General features: G+C 34.6%; 1 protein-coding gene across 3 annotated transcripts in view; it reads left to right on the top strand.

The window, feature by feature from the left end:
- The window catches only part of LRRK2 (leucine rich repeat kinase 2), a 192,152-nt gene that overhangs the window by 71,832 nt on the left and 97,415 nt on the right, over positions 1 to 22,905 (top strand). For all 3 annotated transcript variants that reach the window (XM_043886930.1, XM_043886939.1, XM_043886919.1), the window contains exons 20-26: positions 3,526 to 3,714; positions 8,688 to 8,806; positions 9,722 to 9,791; positions 10,496 to 10,713; positions 15,241 to 15,491; positions 15,774 to 15,922; positions 20,102 to 20,195. In XM_043886930.1, the coding sequence (XP_043742865.1) occupies positions 3,526 to 3,714; positions 8,688 to 8,806; positions 9,722 to 9,791; positions 10,496 to 10,713; positions 15,241 to 15,491; positions 15,774 to 15,922; positions 20,102 to 20,195 (1,090 nt within the window). The remainder of the gene's footprint in view (positions 1 to 3,525; positions 3,715 to 8,687; positions 8,807 to 9,721; positions 9,792 to 10,495; positions 10,714 to 15,240; positions 15,492 to 15,773; positions 15,923 to 20,101; positions 20,196 to 22,905) is intronic.

Genomic DNA, 22,905 nt, shown 5'->3' with positions numbered 1-22,905 from the left:
AATTGATTATATTCTTTGCAGCCAAAGGTGGAGAAGCTCTATATAATCAGGAAAAACAAGACTGGGAACTGACTGTGGCTCAGATCTTGAACTCCTTATTACCAAACTCAAACCTATATTGTAGAAAGAGGGGAAACCACTAGGCCATTCAGATATGACCTAGATCAAATCCCTTACAATTATACAGTGGAAGTGACAAACAGATTCAAAGGATAAGATCTATAGAGTGCCTAAAGAAGTGTGCACAGATTTGTAACATTGTACAGAAGGCAGTGATCAAACCTATCCTCAAGAAAAAAGAAATACAAAAATGGTTGTCTGAGGAGGCCTTACAAATAGCTGTGAAAAGAAGAGAAGTGAAAGGCAAAGGAGACAGGGAAAGATATATCCATGTGAATGCAGATTTCCAAAAACTAGCAAGAAGAGATAGAAATCCTTCCTCAGTGATCAGTGCAAAGAAATAGAACGAAACAGTAGAATGGGAAAGACTAGAGATCTCTTCAAGAAAATTAGAAATACCAAGGGAACATTTCATGCAAAGATGGGCACAATAAATGACAGAAGTGGTATTGACCTACAGAAGCAGAAGATATTAAGAAGAGGTGGCAAGAATACACAGAAGAGCTAGAAAAAAAAGATCTTCATGCCCCAGATAATGAAGATGGTGTGATCACTCACCTAGAGCCAGACATCTTGGAGTGCGAAGTCAAGTGGTCCTTAAGAAGCATCACTATGAACAAAACTAGTGGAGGTGATGGAATTCCCACTGAGCTATTTCAAATCCTAAAAGATGATGTTGTGAAAGTGCTTCACTCAATATGCCATCAAGTTTGGAAAACTCAGCAGTGGCCACAGGACTGGAAAAGGTCAGTTTTCTTTCCAGTCCCAAAGAAGGACAATGCCAAAGAATGTTCCAACTACCGCACAATTGCACTCATTTCACCTGCTACATTGCTAGCTTCAAGCTAGGCTTCAAAAGTACATGAACAGAGAACTTCCAGATGTTCAAGCTAGATTTAGAAAAGGCAGAAGCATCAGAGATCAAATTGCCAGCATCCACTGGATCATAAAAAAGCAAGAGAATTCCAGAAAAACATCTACTTCTGCTTCATTGAATACATGAAAGCCTTTGACTGTGGGATGACAACAAACTGTGGAAAATTCTTCAAGACATGGGAATACCAGACCACCTTACCTGCCTCCTGGAAGTCTGTATTCAGGTGAAGAAGCAACAGTTAGAATCGGAAATGGAACAATGGACTGGTTTCAAATTGGGAAAGGAGTATGTCAAGGCTATATATTGTCACCCTGCTAATTTAACTTATATGCAGAGTACATCATGTGAAATTCCAGGCTTGTTGAAGCACATGCTGGAATCAAGATTGCCAGAAGAAATATCCATACCCTCAGATACGGAGTTGACACCACCTTTATGGCATAAAGCAAAGTGGAACTAAAGAGCCTGTTGATGAAGGTGAAAGAGGAGAGTGAAAAAGCTGGCTTAGAACTCAGCATTCAGAAAACAAAGATCATGGCATCCAGTTCCATCACTTCATGGCAAAAAATGGCAAAACAGTGGAAACAATGACAGACTTTATTTTCCTGGGCTCCAGCATCACTGCAGATGGTGACTGCAGCCATGAAATTAAAAGACACTTACTCCTTGGAAGAAAAACTGTGATAAAGCTAGACAGAATATTAAATAAGAAGCAGAGACATTACTTTCCAGAGAAGTCTGCTAGTCAAAGCTATGGTTTTTCCAGTAGTCATGTATGGATGTGAGATTTGGACCATAAAAAAGGCTGAGTGTCAAAGAATTGATACTCTTGAACTGTGTTGTTGGAGAAGACTCTTGAGTGCAAGGAGATCCAACCAGTCAATCCTAAAGGAAATCAGTCTTGAATATTCATTGGAAGGACTGATTACAAAGTTCCAATATTTTGTTCACCTGGAGTGAAAAGCTAACTCATTAGAAAAGCCCCTGTTGCTTTGAAAGACTGGGCAGGAGGAGAAGGGGATGACAGAGGACGAGATGGTTGAAAGGCATCACCGACTCAATGGACAGGAATTTGAGCAAGCTCCGGGAGATGGTGGACAGGGAAGCCTGGCCTGCTGCAGTTCATGGAGTTGCAAAGAGAAGGACGCGATTGAGTGACTGAACAACAAGTGTACTTTTTTGATCAAATAATGTAGTGATAAGAATCCATGATACAGCATTCCTAATGTGCACAAAAAATTATGTTCAAGGATGCACATTAAAATATTCATAATGAAAAAAAATTAGGAAAAAATCGAAATATTTCCCAAAGAAACTATTCAAATTAATAATAAATTGATATATTCGTACAGTGTAATGCTTTGCAATCACTGAGAGAAAAGCACCTTGCAAATCCAAATGTCCAGAGATAGAATGTATTCTTAAGGGGGAAAAAAGCAGAGAACAGTGTTTTTTTTTTATTAATAGTATTGGTGAAAACACAGTTGGGATGTGATAGCCATAAATTTTGAATATGAGAATAATATGTCTGGAAAAAAAAATCCAGAAGTGGATTCGCTGATTGCGTTTGGGGACCTTGGGAACTAATGAGACATGATTAGATTCCATGTCTTGTCACTTCAGCCAGTCTCATGCCAACAACCTACTTAACGTTAATCTTGTTTTCTGATGGAAAGGAATTGAGGACTCTCTGAAGATACGAAGGGAGGTTTACATTCACTGTATTCTTTTGGTTCTATATGAAATGTTTTACAAGTACTGACAAGTCTTTCCTAATATTGCAGGGCATAGCCTTAATTTTTTCGACAGCTGGTCTGAGTAAAAAACATTTTGAATTCCAAGCTTTAAAGTATTTTCCAGGTAGTACTTGACTGAATTATGTACATATGTTGTAATGTGAGCTATAAGAGTAATATTTGAAGAAAATTTCCAGGATATATTTAGGACAATGAGAACTATGTCAACTTATTTATTCATTATAGTGCTTAATATAAAATTCAGTAAAATAGCAAGTTAATTTTGAAATTTTATCAAATTTCTTAGTAGAAGGAATCACTTTGCAAATAGTTTATGAAAATAAGAATATCATTTATTATCTTCTGTGTCCAAAGTATTATTCTAAAAACTGCATGTGCATCATTTTCTTTAATTTTTTCTGTAATCCTGTGCTGTGTGTACTATTGTCTTCACTTCTCAATTAGGACACTGATACTCAGGCAGTTTGTACAACTTGCAAGTAACTCGAACACAGGCCTGTCAGGCTTCAAAGTCCAGGCCCCTTCAAGAGTCAAGTTAGTTTTATAATGGTTCAGTTTTGTCACCGACATGAAAGCTTTGTGTAAATTTTTATGACTTTTAAAAATTTGTTTATTACCTGCTACTTTATAGAATATTATGATTGTAAAGTGATTTGAAAGTAAGAATCAAAATTTCTCTTAACAGTATGAAACTATATAAGGAACTTTGATATGTTTATATTTGTGTAATTACTGATTTCTAAGAAGCTGTTGATATATCTTTATTTTTAGATATAGGATCCACCCTGGCAAGGATGGTGCTCAGATATCAGATGAAAAGTTCTGTGGAGGAAGGAGCTGGCTCAGGCAGCAATGGGAATTTTTCTGAAGAAATGGTTGATAAATTTGATGAATGGACCTTCATTCCTGAGTCTTACATTGACAGTGTGTTTGGTCAAAGTGATGATCTGGATAGTGAAGGTGACTATTTCAAAACAATTGTTCCCTTTATGCTCTAATGTATATATATGTATATATATATATATATATATATATATATACACACATATATATATACATATACACACACACACATATATATATACACATATACATATATATATACACACTCTGGCATAGAACAATGCAAATTGAGACAAAAACCTGGTTTACTTCATTTGGAAAAACTTGAGGAAAACTATTCATTAGTTACTGCTTACTGTTACTTAACCATTAGTTGAGGCAATGAAGAAAATATATCTCTACACTTTTAAGTGTTATTGTACTCCCCCAAATCAGTGAATGGTGGCTGTTGCAGTGAAAACACTGATTCAGACTTGAATTGGATTTCATATTCCATCACTGCCTAGAGCCTTTTCTGGTTTGTGTAAACCTGTTAGCCTTATTAAAGGTAGTGTTGCTAACCTTCCAGGATTATTTATAGGAATTTGGAAAAATGTATGTAAAGTGTCTGAGAGAGTGCTTGCAAATAGGAAGTACATTATAAATATTTTATGTTTGTTAGAATTAAAAATAATATTTTAATAACTCATGAGATAAAAAATTGAGATGGCAAGATATTAATGACAGTGATTAATGCTGTCATTTAACAGAATGCAGTTTGGTAAAAATGGGGTGAGGTGATTTTTTAAAAATAGTGTAATTAATATGATTAAAACTTTGGGTGATAGAATAAACATATTTGAGAAGGCGGTAAGTAAGGATTATTCCAAAAATTTCATGTCTCAAGTTCAAGTATTTTTAGAAACCAACTTTATTGAGACATACTTAGTGTAAAGTAAAATATGCACATTTTAAATATATGTTTTCATTTATATATCCATGTAATCATCACCACTGTTAAGTTATGCAACATTTCTGTCATCCAAAAAAGTCCCTTTACATGCCTCTTTGCAACAAACCTGCCCCCTACCTCTGGTCTTCTTTCTGTCACAGTATACTAAATTAATATTTTCTCAACTTTCATATAAATAGGATATCTATTTATCTCTGACTGTTTTCTGAAGTGGTTATACCATATTATACTCCCATCAGCAATATACAAAAATTCTAGCTTCTCTAAATGTTCATCACACTATATCATTTAGTATTGTATGTCAGTTTAATTTTAGCCATTTCTACTGAGGGTGTAGTACTAGCACATTTGGGTTTAATTTTCACTTCCCTGAAAACTACTGAGATTATTTTCATGTTCTTGTTGACCATTCATATATTTTCTTTGCAAAGTGTCTGTTCAGATCATTGTTAATTTTTAGTTGTGTTTTTGTTTTATTATGTTATTGTAAGAGTACTTTATATATTCTTAGTAGAAGTCCTTTGACAGATATATGAACTATAAATATTTTCTATCAGTTATAGCTTGTCTTTTTTATTTTATTGATGTTTTTCAAAGAGCAGAATTGTTAAATTTTAAAAACTGCAGTGTTTCAGTTTTTTTCTTTTTTTGATTTGTGTTCTTTTTATATCATTTAAGAAATCTTTTCCTATCTCAAATTTGTGAATATTTTCTCCTGTGTTTTCTTATAGAAATATGAAAGTCTTAGCTTTTACCTTTAGGTCTAAGTCCATTTTAAGTTAATTTTGGTATATAGTATTAGTGAAGAATTGACATGTACTTTTTTCCACTATTCAGTTGTTTTAATATAATTTGTTGAATATACTTTATTTCATTGTTGAGTTAATGGCATGTTTGTCTAATTTAATTGACCATATAAATGTTGTTCTATTTATGCATTCTTTATTCTGTGCAATTGATTTAGATCATTATCCAAAGCCACACTCTCTTGACTACTTTAGCTTAAAAGCAGGTCTTGAAATCTGGTAGTATAAGTTCTCTGGTGGTAGTTTTTTTGAAAATTGTTCTTATTATACTAGCTTGTTTGCATTTCCATATATTACATTTTGAATCAATTAATTTTATGCTTGGATTTTTATTAGAATTAAGTCTACATTTAATATAAAATTAATGTATAAATAATATATTATCATTATGTAATACAGAATTAACATCAATAAAAATTTCTTTAGATTAAATCTATAAATAAATGAGAGAACTGATGTTTTAATGGGTCTCCTGAGATATAAATGTAGTATTTATTTCTGTTTATTTGTATTAAATTTCTCCTTCCAGTGTTTTGTATTGCATGTTTTTTGATGCTGTCATAAATAGTATTGTTTTAAAATTCATTTGCAATAATTCATTCACTGCTGGTTTACAGAAATGTGGTTGATTTCTTTGTACATTAATGTATTCTGTGGCCTTGCAAAACTCACGAGTTCTAACAGCTTTTTGTTGACTCCATAGATTTTTTTCTATGTTCACAATAATGCCATTTGCTAAAAAAGATTTATTTCTTCCATTCTAATCTGTCTTTTAAAATACTTCCATGTTCTGTTGCACTGCTAGAATCTTTAGTATTATGTTGAATAGAAGTGGTAAGAGTAGGCATTGTTCCCTGGTTTCCAAACTTAGAGGGAAATCACTCAGTGTCTTATCATTAAGTATGATGTTATCTTTTTTTTTTTTAATAGATACTCTTCATCAAGTTGAGGAAGCTCATTTCTAGTAATTATTTGCTGAGACTTTTTATCATAATGGGTGTTGGAAAATGCTTCTCTGCATCTGTTACAATGGGCATATTTTCTCCCTTTATTCTGTTATTTAGTTTATTACCATGGTTTTCTCATGTTAAACCAAACGTGTTTTTCTGGGATACATCTCACTTGGCTATGGTGTGTCATTCTTTTAAAATATTATTTGATTTGATTTTCTAAAATTTCATTAAGGATATTATGTCTGTGAAGGATATTGGTCTGTAGTTTAGTTTCCTTGTAACCAAGAGAGTAATGCTAGCTTCTTGAAATGAATTGAAAATTGCTCCTGACTCCACTGTTTTCTGAAAGGTTTTTTGTAGGAGAGGTCTTATTCTTAAATGTTTAGTAGAATTCATTAGTAAAGCCTTGTATGTTAGGAATATATTTATGGTGCAGAGGGGGAATATATTTAATTATAAAAGTAATCAATTTATGGTTATTTTGATTTTCTATTATTTCTTTTGTCAGTTTTTATAATTAGAAACTTTCAAGAAATCTGTCCTCTTTATATGTCACCAGTTTGTTTAATGATATTTATAATAATTCTGCTATCCTGCCAATGTTTATATGATCATTAGTGATATCTGATCTTTAATTCTTGACATTGACAGTTTTTGTCTTTCTTTTTTTTCCCTTCTTCAGTCTCACTTAAGATTTATCAATTTTATTGATCTTTTTCAAAGAATCAGGTTTTTGCTTCATTTGTTTTCTTTTCCATCCATGAATCTGCCCTGCAACTCCCATCTAAGTTAATCTCCATGAACACTGATCTCCATTTCCTCATCTCAGGAAGGCCACTGGGCTTTGTTTAAATTCCTTTTCACTGCCCTTAGCCCTTATATTGCCTACAGGCAGGAAGCTAGGGTGCCTGAAAGGTTCATATAGTTTGTTTTCATTCTTTCAGGGATTACACAGTCCTACACTGTCTGCAGCCCAATATCTGTGTGTGTGTGTGTTTGTATGTGGTCAGTCACTCAGTTGTATCTGACTCTGTGACCCTATGGACTGTAGCCCGTCAGGCTCCTCTGTCCGTGGAATTTTCCAGACAAGAATACTGGAATGGGTTGCTGTTTCCTACTCCAGGGGATTGAACCCGTGTCTTTTGCATCCCCTGCATTGGCAGGCACCATCTGGGAAGCCCAAAGGAAGTTTGGTCAAGGAACCTTAGGCATCCAACTGAGTCTAGAACACTTCTAAGTTAGGCTGTTGTTTAGTAGCTAAGTTGTGTCTCGTTCTTCTGTGGCCCCGTGGACTGTAGCCCACCAGGCTCCTTTGTCCATGGGATTTCCCAGGCAATAATACTGGAGTAGGTTGCCATTTCCTTCTCCAGGGGATCTTCCCAACCCAGGGATCAAACCCACATCTCCTGCTTTGGCAGGCAGATTCTTTACCCCTGAGCTACTGGGAAGCCCATGTCTGAAACCAATTATTTTTTAAAAATTGCCCAACTTTCTAGTTATTTGTTGTGGGGAGGTTAAGTTCAGTGTTTGCTATATCATCAGGGCTGAAAGAAGAATTCTCTTTAAGTGTTTTTAAATAAAGGATAACATCAGAAATGCAACTGTAAAATGAATTGGTTTTTGGTTAGGTAAATTTACAATTTGTTTTGACACAGTTTTTATGCTTCAAAGATAAAGAGTGGTAGAATTTAAAATAGCATGGTTCTCAAAAGTGGCTGTACATTATTTATCCTTAAAATATAACTCAGCATTGATCCTTATTTTCTTGAAAGTCCATAATTTTAAAAGCAATTCTCACCTCTCTCTCAAAACAATACCGCCAGCTAAACTCATTGTATTTATTTTAATGTCATTTCATAAATTAAACTGCACAATATGTAATTAAATAGAAATGTACTTAAACTTGCTGAATGTTAAAGTGTGATTCCAATATTTAAAACAAGATTTGAAAATTTTCAAAGAAAAATTCAGAGAAACAGAAAAGAATTAACACTGATCAGATTTATGTGTAAACTTTCTCTGTTCCATGTATTAATTTTAGCACTTGTAACTATACTACTTTTTTTTACTTGGCTTTTTCCTGCCATATTGTGAGCTCGCTTAAGGTCTGGATTACTTTTCCTGTTTATCTTTATCCTGCATTTACTCAGCTTCTAGCCTTGTGACAGCCATTCAATGAATAGTTGTGGATGAAAAAATGTTGAATTTGAAAATGAAAAGCCAGCATAGTTTATCATTTCTACTTTAAAGATGTTACAAAAGGAATTGGATAAATTTCATTCATGAAAATGTGCTTAGAAATGTTTTGTGATTGAACTATGATGCTAGCATCTTATGATTAGGTCAGCATTTTTTACTTTCCTTTATGTTATTGTTTAGGAAGTGAAGGCTCATTTCTTGTGAAAAAGAAATCAAATTCAATTAGCGTGGGAGAATTTTACCGAGATCCTGCCTTGCAACGTTGCTCACCAAATTTGCAAAGACATTCCAGTTCATTGGTAAGTTATATAGTAAAAGCTGTAGTTAAATGTTGTATATCTTGTTTGGCATTCTTTTAATAACTGAAATTGTGTGTCAAAACTAGATACAGAAATTCCCTAATGTGTGAAAATGCTCTCTCTCTGTATGTATATGAAAGTGAAAGTGAAAGTTGCTCAGTCATATCCGATTCTCCAGGCCAGAATACTGGAGTGGGTAGCCTTTCTGTTTTCCAGGGGATCTTCCCAACCCAGGTATTGAACCCAGGTCTCTCTCATATTGCAGGCAGATTCTTTACCAGCTGAGCCACTATATATATATATATATATATACATATATGTATATATACATATATATACATATACACACACACACATACACAGGCACACACACATATGCATATGTGTCTGTGTGTCTGTGCGTACATGCATGCATATGCTATTTTGAATTTCCGTTTGTAGACTTGAGCATGTCTGGGGCATATATGTGCTCTGTACACTTTGAAATAGTTATATTCTTTTTTCTTTGTAGAGTATCATGTCTGTGGAGCACAGACTAGGTCTGTGTCTTATGGTGTGGCTTGGTTCCATGAATACTTTAGCTATTAATAATAATCTTACAGTGGTAGTGGCTTAGTCACTAAATTGTGTTCGAGTCTTGCAACCGTATGGACTGTAACCAGCCAGGCTCCACTGTCCATGAGATTTCCCAAGCAAAAATATTAGAGTGGGTTGCCATTTCCTTTTCCAGGGGATCTTCCCAACCCAGGGATTGAACCAGGGTCTCCTGCACTGCAGGTGGATTCTTTACCAACTGAGCCACCAGGGAAGCCCAGTAATCTTATTAGTGACTCCTAAAGAAATCAGCTAGGAAAATGTTCTTTTTTCTCTAAACAGTGATCGTAATTTTATTATAAATGTTTATTTGTTTAATAGGGACCCATTTTTGATCATGAAGATTTACTAAAGAGAAAAAGAAAAATATTTTCATCAGATGATTCACTCAGTAAGTAGTTGAAAGTAATAAGTAAATAGATATTTTGAACAGAATATACCACTTTGTTAAATTTCCTCTGATTATCCAAATTTCCTTGGTACCAATTTCATCATACATAACCTTCAAATTTTATTTACCTAGTGATTCCATAGAAATCATTCTGTAGAAAAATGAAAGTGAAAGTGAAGTCGCTCAGTCCTGTCCGACTCTTTGAGACCCCATGGACTGTAGCCTGCCAGGCTTCTCCGTCTATGGGGTTTTCCAGGCAAGAATACTGGAGTGGGTTGCCATTTCCTTCTCCAGGAGATCTTCCCAACCCAGGGATTGAACCTGGGTCTCCTGCATTGTAGGCAGATGTTTTACTGTCTGAGCCATCAGGGAACACAACTATAAATTTAAAATTTAAGCTTTTATGATGTTATACCAGACAGTTTTCATCCTTCCTGCTGTTTTCCTAAAATGTAAATAAAAAGCCTCCACCAGTGCCATTCTTAATGTTCTTCTCTAGGTCTGTTGTTGTTTATATTACTTAGACTACCTGATTTAATATTTATTATTTAATTTCATGTCTGACACTGGAATAAAAGTTTCATAGTTTGGTTTTCTATTCCAATGCCTTGAAGAGAACCTGACACTGGTAGATGATCAATAAGCATTTACTGAGTAAACTTAAATTACTTGCTTATGTCTCCATTGTTTGTTTTTGACAAAAGGAGCATCAAAATTCCAGTCCCATATGAGGCATTCAGAGAGCATTTCTTCCCTGCCTTCTGAGAGAGAATATATTACATCGTTAGACCTTTCAGCAAATGAACTAAGAGATGTTGATGCCCTGAGCCAGAACTCCTGTATAAGTGGTCATTTGGAGCATCTTGAAAAGCTGGAACTTCACCAGAATTCACTCACAAGCTTTCCACAACAGCTGTGTGAAGTAAATTTAATTTATCCTTATAATTCTCAGGATATTTCAAGAGCATCTACATTTGTATCTAAGTTGTATGCTTAAATCTTTAAAAAGAAGGTTCTACTTTTGTGTCATTGGACAGTAATTCCTCCATTGTTCTGGTTGTCACACAAGTATCTTAGCTTATGTGGTCTTTCAGATGCATCTTTGGGGGCAGACAGTGGAAATGGAAATCTGATTAAAAAGGAATTCTAGGTTCTTTCCTGATGATTCATGGTATGTATTAAAGTCTGGCAAGGTTGCATGTTGATTATGCCTTCAATTATTTAATTCTATTAAGACAACTTAAACTGTTTAAATTAAATTAGATCTGGTCTGACGGTCCTGACTTTGTTCAGCTACCAACTGTATGACAATAAGAACATATCACTTCAACTGCTCTGGGACCTCATTTTCTTGTCTGCAAAACAAAGAGGCTCAACTAAACTATCCACAAGGCATTAATCAATTTTTTAAATTATATACACCTTAAAAATTGATTTTTACCCTCAAAATTCCTATTTTATAGCAACTAAATTTTAAAGTAATCTGCTGATAGGGTAGTCCTCTGACTCATTACTTTGTTCATTATTTTTATGTAATATACATTAGAATTCAAAGATATGCTTACAAATTAAAATGATCATAATACTGCCTTTTAAATTATTAAATGAATTCTTGGGTTGAACTGCAAAGTTTGATAAAGAATTATATGTTTTTTAAAAACTAATTTTGTTGCAAGTACATTTCCCCTTTTTCTAGCTTATAAAATTTACCATAATTTTGACACTTTAAAAGCAGAGTTGTATGATTTTTAAATATATTTAAGTGATATCTTTCCATTAAAGTTTGTGTATCTGAAGAGAGAGAAGAAAGAAAGGTGATTCCTACCCCCACCACAGTGTCTAAAATATGGCCCCTCTCTATCCTCCTTTTACCTGACTAAATCTTCAAAGTTACAGGGGCTCATTTTAGATCCAGTCTCTAGGCTCGGTTGGATTTCCATGGCATCCACTCTTTTTCCTCCAATGCTCACACTATAAATTTGAATCTAAGGTATATTGTCCTCACTAAGTTGTAAACTCCTTGAGAACAGCAACTGTTTCAGCCTGTTCATGTCTAATCTACCCTTTCATGTCTACCCTCAGTGCCTAGTAAGTATAGTAGAGGCTGTATAGATGATTACTGAAGTAATTTGTCAAGAAACTAATGACTGACACTTGGCTGACTATCAATAAATATTTACTAAAGAGTAAGTGAAGGAAAACTAGAGTTTAGCCTAGCTAAACCAAAGAGAATATGAAGAGAACATATAAATATATATATATAAATATATAATTAATATAAATAATTATAAATACCATTTATATATTATAAATAATATTTATAGTATATATTAGGGCATTCAAAGATTCTGTAGTCAGCAAAAACAAGACCTGGAGCTGACTGTGGCTTAGATCATGAACTCCATATTGCAGAATTCAAAATTAAATTGAAGAAAGTAGGGAAAACTTTCAGTAGTCCATTCAGGTATGATCTAAATCAAATCCCTTACAATTATACAGTGGAAGTGACAGACAGATTCAAGGGATTAGATCTGATAGAAAGCCTGAAGAACTATTGATGGAGGTTCGTAACATTGTACAGGGGGCAGTGGTCAAAACCATCTCCAGGAAGAAATGCAAAAAGGCAAAAGGGTTGTCTGAGGAGGCCTTACAAATAACTGAGAAAAGAAGAGAAGCAAAAGGCAAAGGAGAAGACAAAAGATATACCCATATGAATGCAGAGTTCCAAAGAATAGTAAGGAGAGATAAGAAGCCTTCCTCAATGAACAATGCAAAGAAATAGAGGAAAACAATGGGAAAGACTAGAGATCTCTTCAAGATAAATAGAGATACCAGGGGAACAATCATGCAAAGATGGGCACAATAAAGGACAGAAATGATACAGACCTAACAGAAGAAGAAGACATTAAGAAGAGGTGGCAGGAATACACAGAAGAACTGTCCAAAAAAGATCTTAATGATCTGGACAAGCATGATGGTGTGATCATTCACCTACAGCCAAACATCCTGGAGTGTGAAGTCAAATGGGCCTTAGGAAGAATCACTACAAACGAAGCTAGTGGAGGTGATAGAATTCCAGCGGAGCTATTTCAGATCCTAAAAGATGATGCTGTTAAAGTGCTGCATTCAATATGCCCTCAAATTTGGAAAACTCAGCAGTGGCCACAGGACTGGAAAAGGTGTTTTCATTTCAATCCCAAAGCAGGGCAATGCCAAAGAATGTTCAAAATACCACACAATTGCACTCATTGCGCATGCTAGCAAGGTCATACTCAAAATTCTCCAAGTTAGGCTTCATTAGTATATGAAACAAGAACTTACAGATGTACAAACTGAATTTAGAAAAGGCAGAGGAACCAGAGATCAAATTGCCAACATCAGTTGGATCATAGAAAAAGCAAGAGAATTCCAGGAAAACATCTACTTCTGCTTCATTGGCTACACTACAACCTTTGACTGTGTGAATCACAGCAAACTGGAAAGTTCATTTGAAAGAGGAGGTTATAAAATAAAACATGAAGCAACCTAGATGCCTATCAGCAGACGAATGGATAAGGAAGCTGTGGTACATATACACCATGGAATATTACTCAGCCATTAAAAAGAATTCATTTGAATCAGTTCTAATGAGATGGATGAAACTGGAGCCCATCATACAGAGTGAAGTAAGCCAGAAAGATAAACACCAATACAGTATACTAACGCATATATATGGAATTTAGAAAGATGGTAATGATAATCCTGTATGCAAAACAGAAAAAGAGACACAGATGTACAGAACAGACTTTTGAACTCTGTGGGAGAAGGTGAGGGTGGGATGTTTCGAGAGAACAGCATCGAAACATGTATGTTATCTATGGTGAAACAGATCACCAGCTCAGGTTGGATGCATGAGACAAGTGCTCGGGCCTGGTACACTGGGAAGACCCAGAGGGATCGGGTGGAGAGGGAGGTGGGAGTGGGGGTCGGGATGGGGAATACATGTAAATCCATGGCTGATTCATGTCAATGTATGGCAAAAACCACTACAATATTGTAAAGTAATTAGCCTCCAGCTAATAAAAATAAATGGAAAAACAAAAAAACATGTATTATTACATGATTATTTTATGGTTAACTCTTATTTACATTAAAATGTATTTCTATAATATGTATATAAATTATATACTTATAAGTATTTAATTACATACTTATGTATAATATTATGACTTCCTCTGTCCTTGGGATTCTCTAAGCGAGGTTACTGGAAGGGGTGCCATGCCCTCCTCCAGGGAATCTTCCTAATGCAGGGATTGAACCCATGTCTGTTATGTCTCCTTCATTGGCAGCAGGTTCTTTACCATTAGTGCCACCTAGGAAGTCCACAATATAAATAAATATATAATATTTATATCACATAAATGTGATATATATGATATAAATATATAATATAAATGTCATTTATATATTATTCAAATGTTTACATTTATATAACATTCATACATTATATATTATATGCTATATAATTTATGATTATAATATGTACTGTATAAATTATAATATATATATTTATAATAATAAATTGTATATAATATATAAAATAACATGTTTTATATTATGTATTATTATTTTATAATTATAAGATAGTATTATATATTTATAATTGTATAGATAGCTTGTAATATAGATCATTATATATACTATAAATATGTTATATAATACATATTGTATATAACATATAACTTATATATTTAAACTTCATATATTATGCATAGTTTGTAAGACATATTTGTCTATAGTACAAATTTAAAAGATTTATATATAATTTATAATATATTTATGATGCATAATCATATAATTAATATATAATATAAATAAATGATAGAGTATAAACATTAGAAATATAACTAATATATAATTATTAGTAATATAATAAATATATAATATATTAAAAATAGAAAATAGACTTTTAATACAAAATGTTTTGTTTGAAAGAGGGGTTTATGAAATAACACATGTATTATATACATGACTACTTTATGGTTATATCTTACTTATATTAAAATGTTAAACAATATGTAAAAGCTAGAGAAAAATATATTCCCAGGATTATGTTGTACTGCTTATTCATTAAGTCATTTGTTCAAGTATTTGTTGAAGCCTATTATTATTCTTCCATTTTACTCATTGTAAGAATAATTTACCACAAAAACTGAATTAAACTCTAAACCTTATTTGGTGAGCCTGCTTTTGACTGTCCACCTATTAGTATTTTTCCTGTCTTTACCCATTTTATAGCAGAGCAGATAGGACTAGTGAGTATATGGAAGTTGTCTTGTCAATTGCATTTTCAATTTTTTGGAAAAATCTTAATGGTTGTAGTTACCAGAGATATGGAAGACAGAAATATTAGCTAGATTTAAGTTTTTCAGATGGTTCATTTAAAATTTAAAAAATTTTGTCTTTTCAGACTCTGAAATGTTTAACACATTTGGATCTGCATAGTAATAAATTTACATCGTTTCCCACTTACTTGTTGAAAATGAATTGTATTGCTAACCTTGATGTCTCTCGAAATGATATTGGACCCTCGGTAGTTTTGGACCCTGCTGTGACGTGCCCGACCTTGAAACAGTTTAACTTGTCGTATAATCAGATATCTTCTCTTCCTGCAAACCTTGGGGACGTGGTAGAGAAATTGGAACAGCTCGTTTTAGAAGGGTAAGCATGGAGTTCATTGAAGACGAAAAGGTTGCCTCACATTGAAGTTTCATAAGGTTGACACACAGTGACATTGTTTCCATAGTAATGAGTTTTACATGGTAGAGTGATAAAGAACTGAGACAATTCATAATACAGCTTCTATCAGTTGACTTAAATTTTTACAATTAATTTAAAAGTTAATAAATGTGCTTTGATGCTATTTTTGAAGATGGTTGACTGTATTTCTTCAAAGCCTGTGAATTTATGCAATTTAATCCTCACTTTGTCTCTTATGACTAGAAATAAAATATCAGAAATATGTTCCCCTTTGAGCCTGAAGGAACTGAAGATTTTAAACCTTAGTAAAAACCACATTTCATCTTTATCAGAGGACTTCCTTGAGACTTGTCCTAAAGTGGAGATTTTAAGTGCCAGAATGAATTTTCTTGGTAAGTGCTTTTTATGAGACTTCTCTTTCCAGTCAGTTTGAGTGTTATATGGGTCAAATGGAACAAATAAAAGTAACCACATGAGTCCTGTATGAACATTTTAGGTGGGGATTTAAAGGTGGTGTTTCAGTTAAATATTATGCTAGAGTTTTAAATACAAAGTTTGCAGGTTGGTGATAAAAAGAAATGAGCTGTCAAGCTGTGAAATGTAGAGGGAACTTAAATGCATATTGCTAAGTTAAAGAAGCCAATCTGAAAAGATTACACACTGTATAATTTTAACTCTATGACATTTTGGGAATGGCAAAGCTAACAACCAGCAATTTCCAGGATCTTGGAGTGAGGGAGAGAGTGTTGGCTATCCATAGAATTCTCCAGGCAAGAATACTGGAGTAGGTAGCTGTTCCCTTCTCAAGGGGCTCTTCCCAACCCAGGGATTGAACCCAGGTCTCCTGCTTTGTGGGTAGATTCTTTACCATCTGAGCCACCAGGGAAACCCAGGACTACTTGAGTGGATGGGCTATCCCTTCTTCAGGAGAATCTTCCCGACCCAGGAATTGAACCAGAGTCTCCTACATTGCAGGCGGATTCTTTACCAGCTCAGCTACCAGGGAAGCCCTGTCAAAGAGGAAACTCTATTGTAAATGAAGAGTGAACTCTGTTGTAAACTGTGGACTTTTAATTAATAATATTGGCCCATCAGTTATAACAAATATACCAAACTATTCTATTCTAGGGCTTCCCTGGTGGCTCAGATGGTAAAGAATTTGCCTGCAATGTGGGAGACCTGGGTTCAATCCCTGGGTTGGGAAGATCCCCTGGAGGAGGGCATGGCAACCCTCTCTAGTATTCCTGCTGGGAGAATCCCCATGGGCAGAGGATCCTGTGGGCTACAGTCCATGGGGTTGCAAAGAGTTGGACACGACTAAGCAATTAAGCACACAGCACATCCTATTCTAGGTGTTCATAATGGGGAAAAGGTGTATGTGTGTGGGCTGGTGGTGGAGAGGGGAAAAGGTGAATATGGGAGAACTTTGTATTTTCCTCTCAATTTTTCTGTAAACCTAAAACTGCTCTAAAAATTAGTCTAGTTTTAAAATTCTAAAATATTAAAAATTATATTATGCTATTTAACATGCTATTATTGTCATAGGCTAAAATGTCAATATCTTATGAAAAGTGTTAGTCGCTCAGTTGTGTCCAACTCTTTGTGACCCCATGGACTGTAGTAGCCTGCTGGGCTCCTCTGTCCAAGGGATTCTCTAGGCAAAAATACTGGAGTGGGTTGACATTCCCTCCTCAACCCAGGGGGATCTTCCTAACCTAGGGATTGAACCCGGGTCTCCTGCACTGCAAGCAGATTCTTTCCCACTGAGCCACCAGGGAAGCCCAAGACTGCAGTATCTTGGAGTGCAAGTAGTCATTAATCTGTGGTTCTGTGATTATACTAAAATTTCAATATGGCTGCCTGAGAAGGTTGAAGCAGAATTACTGGGTTTCCTACTGAAATTGGTTCATCAGTTTTCTGGAGTATATGTGCTATTATTATTTTTTAGGAATCAAATTAATCTTTTAGAAGTTTTCAAATTAGTTAGCTTTATGTGTATTCATTGAGCTCTTGCTCTGTTCAAAATATTATAATCACGGGCTATATGATTGTCACTTTTGTTAAAAATCCTGGAATACTCTATGTTCTCTTAGCATGTGAGACAGCAGGGGTTTATGTTCACTTTAGCCTGTCTGCAAATTCTAATATTGAGGAACAAAGTACTTTTATGGTAATAAATAAGAACTTTCCCCCTATTTTAGCTTCCTTAATGGAGGCCATATATACCTTGCCACCCACATACCTATTCTATACCTGACTTGGTAAAATAATTTTTAATTCTATTAAATAGCAGAATATACTTTGAGTACTTTAAAATATTTTATTTTTATATATTTTTGAGAAACTACTAACAATAAAATCCATATTCATTTACATAGAATTACTTTCCTTCTCTTTCCCTTCCTTTCACCCTCTTGAATATTGACCTTGTTCTTACCATGAGCCTGAAACTGGGTATAGAATTATTCATTCACTAATGAGCAAAGCAATTCAGACTCTGTCCTTAAGGAACATGTAGTTAAGTTCAGAAGACAGACAGTAAGTAATGATAGAACAAATGAGTGTAATTGTGTATTGTGCTAAGTACTATGATGATAAGTTTCAAGATGCTATGAGGGTACCTCAAGGGGATCTGATAAAAATTGTGGAGAAGGGAAGTGTCTGTGTTTGTTGCATTTAATTGGATCTAGAAAAAGGAGCATCTGAGGGACCCTGGGCTATGTGTATGGTCAATGTGTCATCTCACCTGAATCTCACAAAAGTCCCATAGGATAGGACAAGTATGACCTCTGCTTGACTAATTGAGGAAATTGAAGCACTGAGATTTTTTGTGAAATGTTCAGGAACATAGAATTAATTAATTAATTAGTTGTTTCAGGAATCCTCTTTCTTTGCACGACACAAATTTAATAGTAGTAGAAGTGGCCTTGTATTTGGAAAAACACCCTATGGAGGCGATAACCTCATTGGAACCCTAACCATTAAAAATTCCTCTGTGAAATGAATTTTCAGTTCTTTGATTTTATGAGTCTTTCTCATATGGAATGAGAAAGCTCAAGAATCTCTGGACCTAAAGACTCTTAATTCCTAAGTAGAGAATTACTTCTATTATACTAATTTATTTTGCTACAAATACTCTTTGGAAATAGGTAAGGTATAGCATGTACCTTTCTGCTTTTAGGAAGACAGCTTCTAGTAATGTCCTGGAACACTTTGACCTTTAAAGACTTTCTTGATAAAGGATAACCCATATTATTAACCTTGAAAATGCTAAGAAATAATTTCTCAAACCACTTTCACAGAACCACTGATTTTCAGATCGCTAAACAATCTCAGACTTCATCTGATTTAGGTGCACTTTTACAGATGACAAAAAAGGAAGTATGATTTATTTAGTTTCCAAAATTATGTTCCATAGAATTTTATTCCTTGGAGGTACCTCGTATTAATACTGTATTTCCCTTTTGGAAATTCATAAAATACATCAAAATGTTGACAGCTTTGGTGTGGCTTCCCTGGTGGCTCAGACAGTAAAGAGTCTGCCTGCAATGCGGGAGACCTGGGTGTTGACAGCTTGGAGATATTTCACTTTATTTTGCCTAATGCTTCCCCATTCTCTTAAGATCATATGATCAAAGAATCCTTATATTAAGTAACATCCATAATTATTCAATGGACTTTCCTGGTGGCTCAGATGGTAAAGAATCTGCCTGCAATGCAAGAGACCTGGGTTCGATTCCTGGGTCAGGAAGATATGCTGGAGAAAGGAATGGCAACCCATTCCAGTATTCTTGCCTGGAAAATGCCATGGACAGAGGAGCCTGGCAGGCTACATTTCATGGGATCGCAAAGAGTCAGACACGACTGAGTGACTATCACTTTCAATTTCATTTTCATAATTATTCCATAGAATATTCTTTACAAGATGGTTTTAAAGAGAATTTTTATATCATGCTGTGGTTAGTAAGATATTCCAAAATGGTTTTTTAAACTTACTTCAGTGATTTGAATGAACATATATTATATATAGGGCTTCCCAGGTGGTGCAAGTGGTAAATAACCCACCTGCCAATGCAGGAGACATAAGAGACTCCTGGATCTCTGCGTTGGGAAGATTCCCTGGAGGAAGGCATGGCAACCCACTCCATTATTTTTGCCTGAAGAATCCCATGGACACGGGAGCCTAGCCGGCTACAGTTCATAGGTTTGCAAAGAGTAGTACATGACGGAAGCTACTTAGCATGCTTGCATGCATGCATAATATATGTCACATAACATCATACATACTTTGAAATGAATATTCTGATGATTTCTCCTTTGTGCAGACGTGAGAAGAATTTATATTTAGACACTTGCAGAGCTTTCAGGTTAGAAGATTCTAATTATGGTGTATTATTTTAATATTTTGTGGTAGTATTAACTAATTTTAAAAATAAAACTTTTTATTGTCAGGGTGAGAATGGAAATTAAATTACATGTCAGATCACTGATAGCTGTCTTAGTGTGGAATCTGGTAGAAATCTAGTTAAAGTGATTAAAATGTTCATTAACTCACCTTTATTTTCTCTTAGCTGCTATGCCTTTTTTGCCTTCTTCTATCACAAGCCTAAAATTATCTCAAAACAGATTCACGTGTGTCCCAGAAGCAATTTTACATCTCCCACAGTAAGTTTATTATTTTAATTTTAAAAACTACATGAGCTGGAACAGAACTTTCAGAAACTTGGTTTTAGCTTAGACATATAAATGTAATAGATTTCTAAATCTACTAAGCTTAATGTTTTAAAATCTATGAATGTTTGATTTTTATTAGACAAAAGACCTAAGTTGTTGTTTGGACTTTTAAACTTTTATTTTAATTTAATGTGTTGTTGCATAGAAACAATTGAAGAGTAATTAATGGTTACATTATTGTAATCAAATGAGATTGTACTGGCTGTCACGTTAACTTTTAAAATTTCACTTGCTTTGGGGATTATGTTGCTAAGATACTGTTAACTTCGAAATTATATTTCAGTTATGTTTGAATGACATTTTTGGTGGAAATTTATGTAGTTTCAGGTATTTGGGAATATTTTTAGTTAATTTCATTAAAAATAAAGCTTCCTGTTAACTACAAATTCGGGTATTAAATGGCTTTCAAAGGTGTTGTCGTCTTAAATAACTATTCTACTAGTGTTATATATTATAAGCAAAATCCATAAAGGTACATGTGCATATATATATATATATATATACACATATACAGGTAAATAATAGTTGTAATTTAGCGATGGAAGGTGTGAGATAGATATATAGTAGTCAATTTAAAACTAGCATTAAAATGTGTGGAACACTGTTCTAATTGCTTAAGAGTGGATCATATCTTTAATCTTCCTAATAATCCTATGAAATATCAGTAGTTGCTGTTATCATCTCTTCTTTATAATGAGAACACTGTTTCATTAAAGAGAGGAAGTAACTTGCCCAAAGTCATACTTCAAACCACCACACTGGTAGTTTGATTTCAGACTCTTAATTCTGACATACAAGCACCTATAGAATATAGATGGTCTTATATTTTAAACATAATGCTTTTCTGAAAACATGTTTGGACACCACTTATTTATAATAATTGATTAGGAGATTAATGTCATAAGGAAGGTTTCTTCCCAGAGAGCTAGAAATTTATCCAGTCCCTAATTACACTGTACCTTCAGGCACCATCTTCAGGCATACATTTCCAGTGTTTATATGTATTTCTTTAAATTTATTGTCTTGTTTCACAAATGAGCATGTACTTGGCCACCTTTAGACTCCAAGCTTAGTCTTAAAGCCAAGAGGCACTGCCTTTGAACAACTTGACGACTGTCATTTTTGTCTCAGTTGCATTGTTGGTCACACATACGTGTCTTACCTTTCATATAGTCAAATTAATTTTATTGCTTTCAACATTTTTATAAGGTAACTAGAGCAAAATCTAATATCATTTACAAAGTAGAGCAAAAATGTTGCTTTATAGATCTGAATCTTGGTCTAGCAGAGCTTAGAATTTATCATGCTTCAAATTTGCTGGGTGAAAGGAATCAGTAACAGTAGTAAAAGTCCAGGCAACCTTTTACATAGTCAAATATACCACAGTTGCTATCTTTAGTCTTTCTACACATGTAAACTTATATGTGACATGTGTTTTCCTGCTATTTCTTACAAACTTTGCTTCCCTGGTAGCTCAGACGGTAAAGCGTCTGCCTGCAATGCAGGAGACCTGGGGTTCAATTCCTGTTTTGGGAAGATCCTCTGGAGAAGGCAATGGCACCCCACTCCAGTTCTCTTGCCTGGAAAATCCCATGGGCGGAGGAGCCTGGTAGGCTACAGTCCATGGGGTTGCAAAGAGTCGGACATGGCTGAACGCTTCATTTTCTTTTTGGGTAGCTATTCCTGCGTGAAAGCAACACGTTTTCATTGAGGGCCTACTGGATACAAGATATCATGCTCAGTGTTATGGTATTTTTCACACTGAGACAAGCTGGTAAAAGTGATAATAAACTCGAGGACCTGACCTCTGAAAGATCCCTCCAGATTTGAATGAGATTGAAGAGAGAAATGGAAGCTACATATTTGTGAATCTTGTATAGAAGGCAGGAATTTTGACTGTTTTTGCATTTGTTAATTATGATTTCTCATACATCGTAAATGTTTGTAAAATACGATCTTTCATTCTGATTGACATTTTTATATTTCTCAAGTAGGGAAATTAGACCTCAATTTTGTTTTCACTGGGCCTTATTTAAATGTTCCTATTAAGACATGCCTCTTTTTCCTACCGTATATACCTTTACATATACAAAAAACTCATACCTTTGAATTCATATATAAGTTTTTTTAAAATTTTATGATCTTTTAATTAATTTCTTTTAACTGAAGCATGATTACTTACAATATTGTGATAGTTTTAGCTATATGTCGAAATGAATCAGCCATGGGTGCCCATGTGTCCCCCCATCCTGAACGCCCCCTCCCACCTCCCTCCCACCCCATCCCTCTGGGTTGTCCCAGAGCAGTGGCTTTGAGTGCCCTGCTTCACGCTTCAAACTTGCACTGGTCATCTTTTTACATATGGTAATGCATATGTTTCAGTGCTGTTCTCTCAAATCATACCACCCTTGCCTTCTCCCAGAGAGTTAAAAGCCTGTTCTTTACATTTCTGTCTCTTTTGCTGCCTTGCACTTAAGATTGTTGTGACCATCTTTCTATATTTCATATATATGCGTTAATATACAGTGGTGTTGTTTCTCTTTCTGACTTGCTTCTCTCTGTATAATAGGCTCCAGTTTCATCCGCCTCATTAGAACTGACTTAAGTAGTATTAGTTTTAAAATTATATCTTATTCTCACT

The sequence above is a fragment of the Cervus elaphus genome, chromosome 3, assembly GCF_910594005.1.
Source record: "Cervus elaphus chromosome 3, mCerEla1.1, whole genome shotgun sequence".
Lineage (NCBI taxonomy): Eukaryota > Metazoa > Chordata > Mammalia > Artiodactyla > Cervidae > Cervus > Cervus elaphus.
The sequence above is the reverse complement of the archived record's forward strand: the minus strand, read 5'-3'. Positions and strand labels throughout refer to the sequence as shown.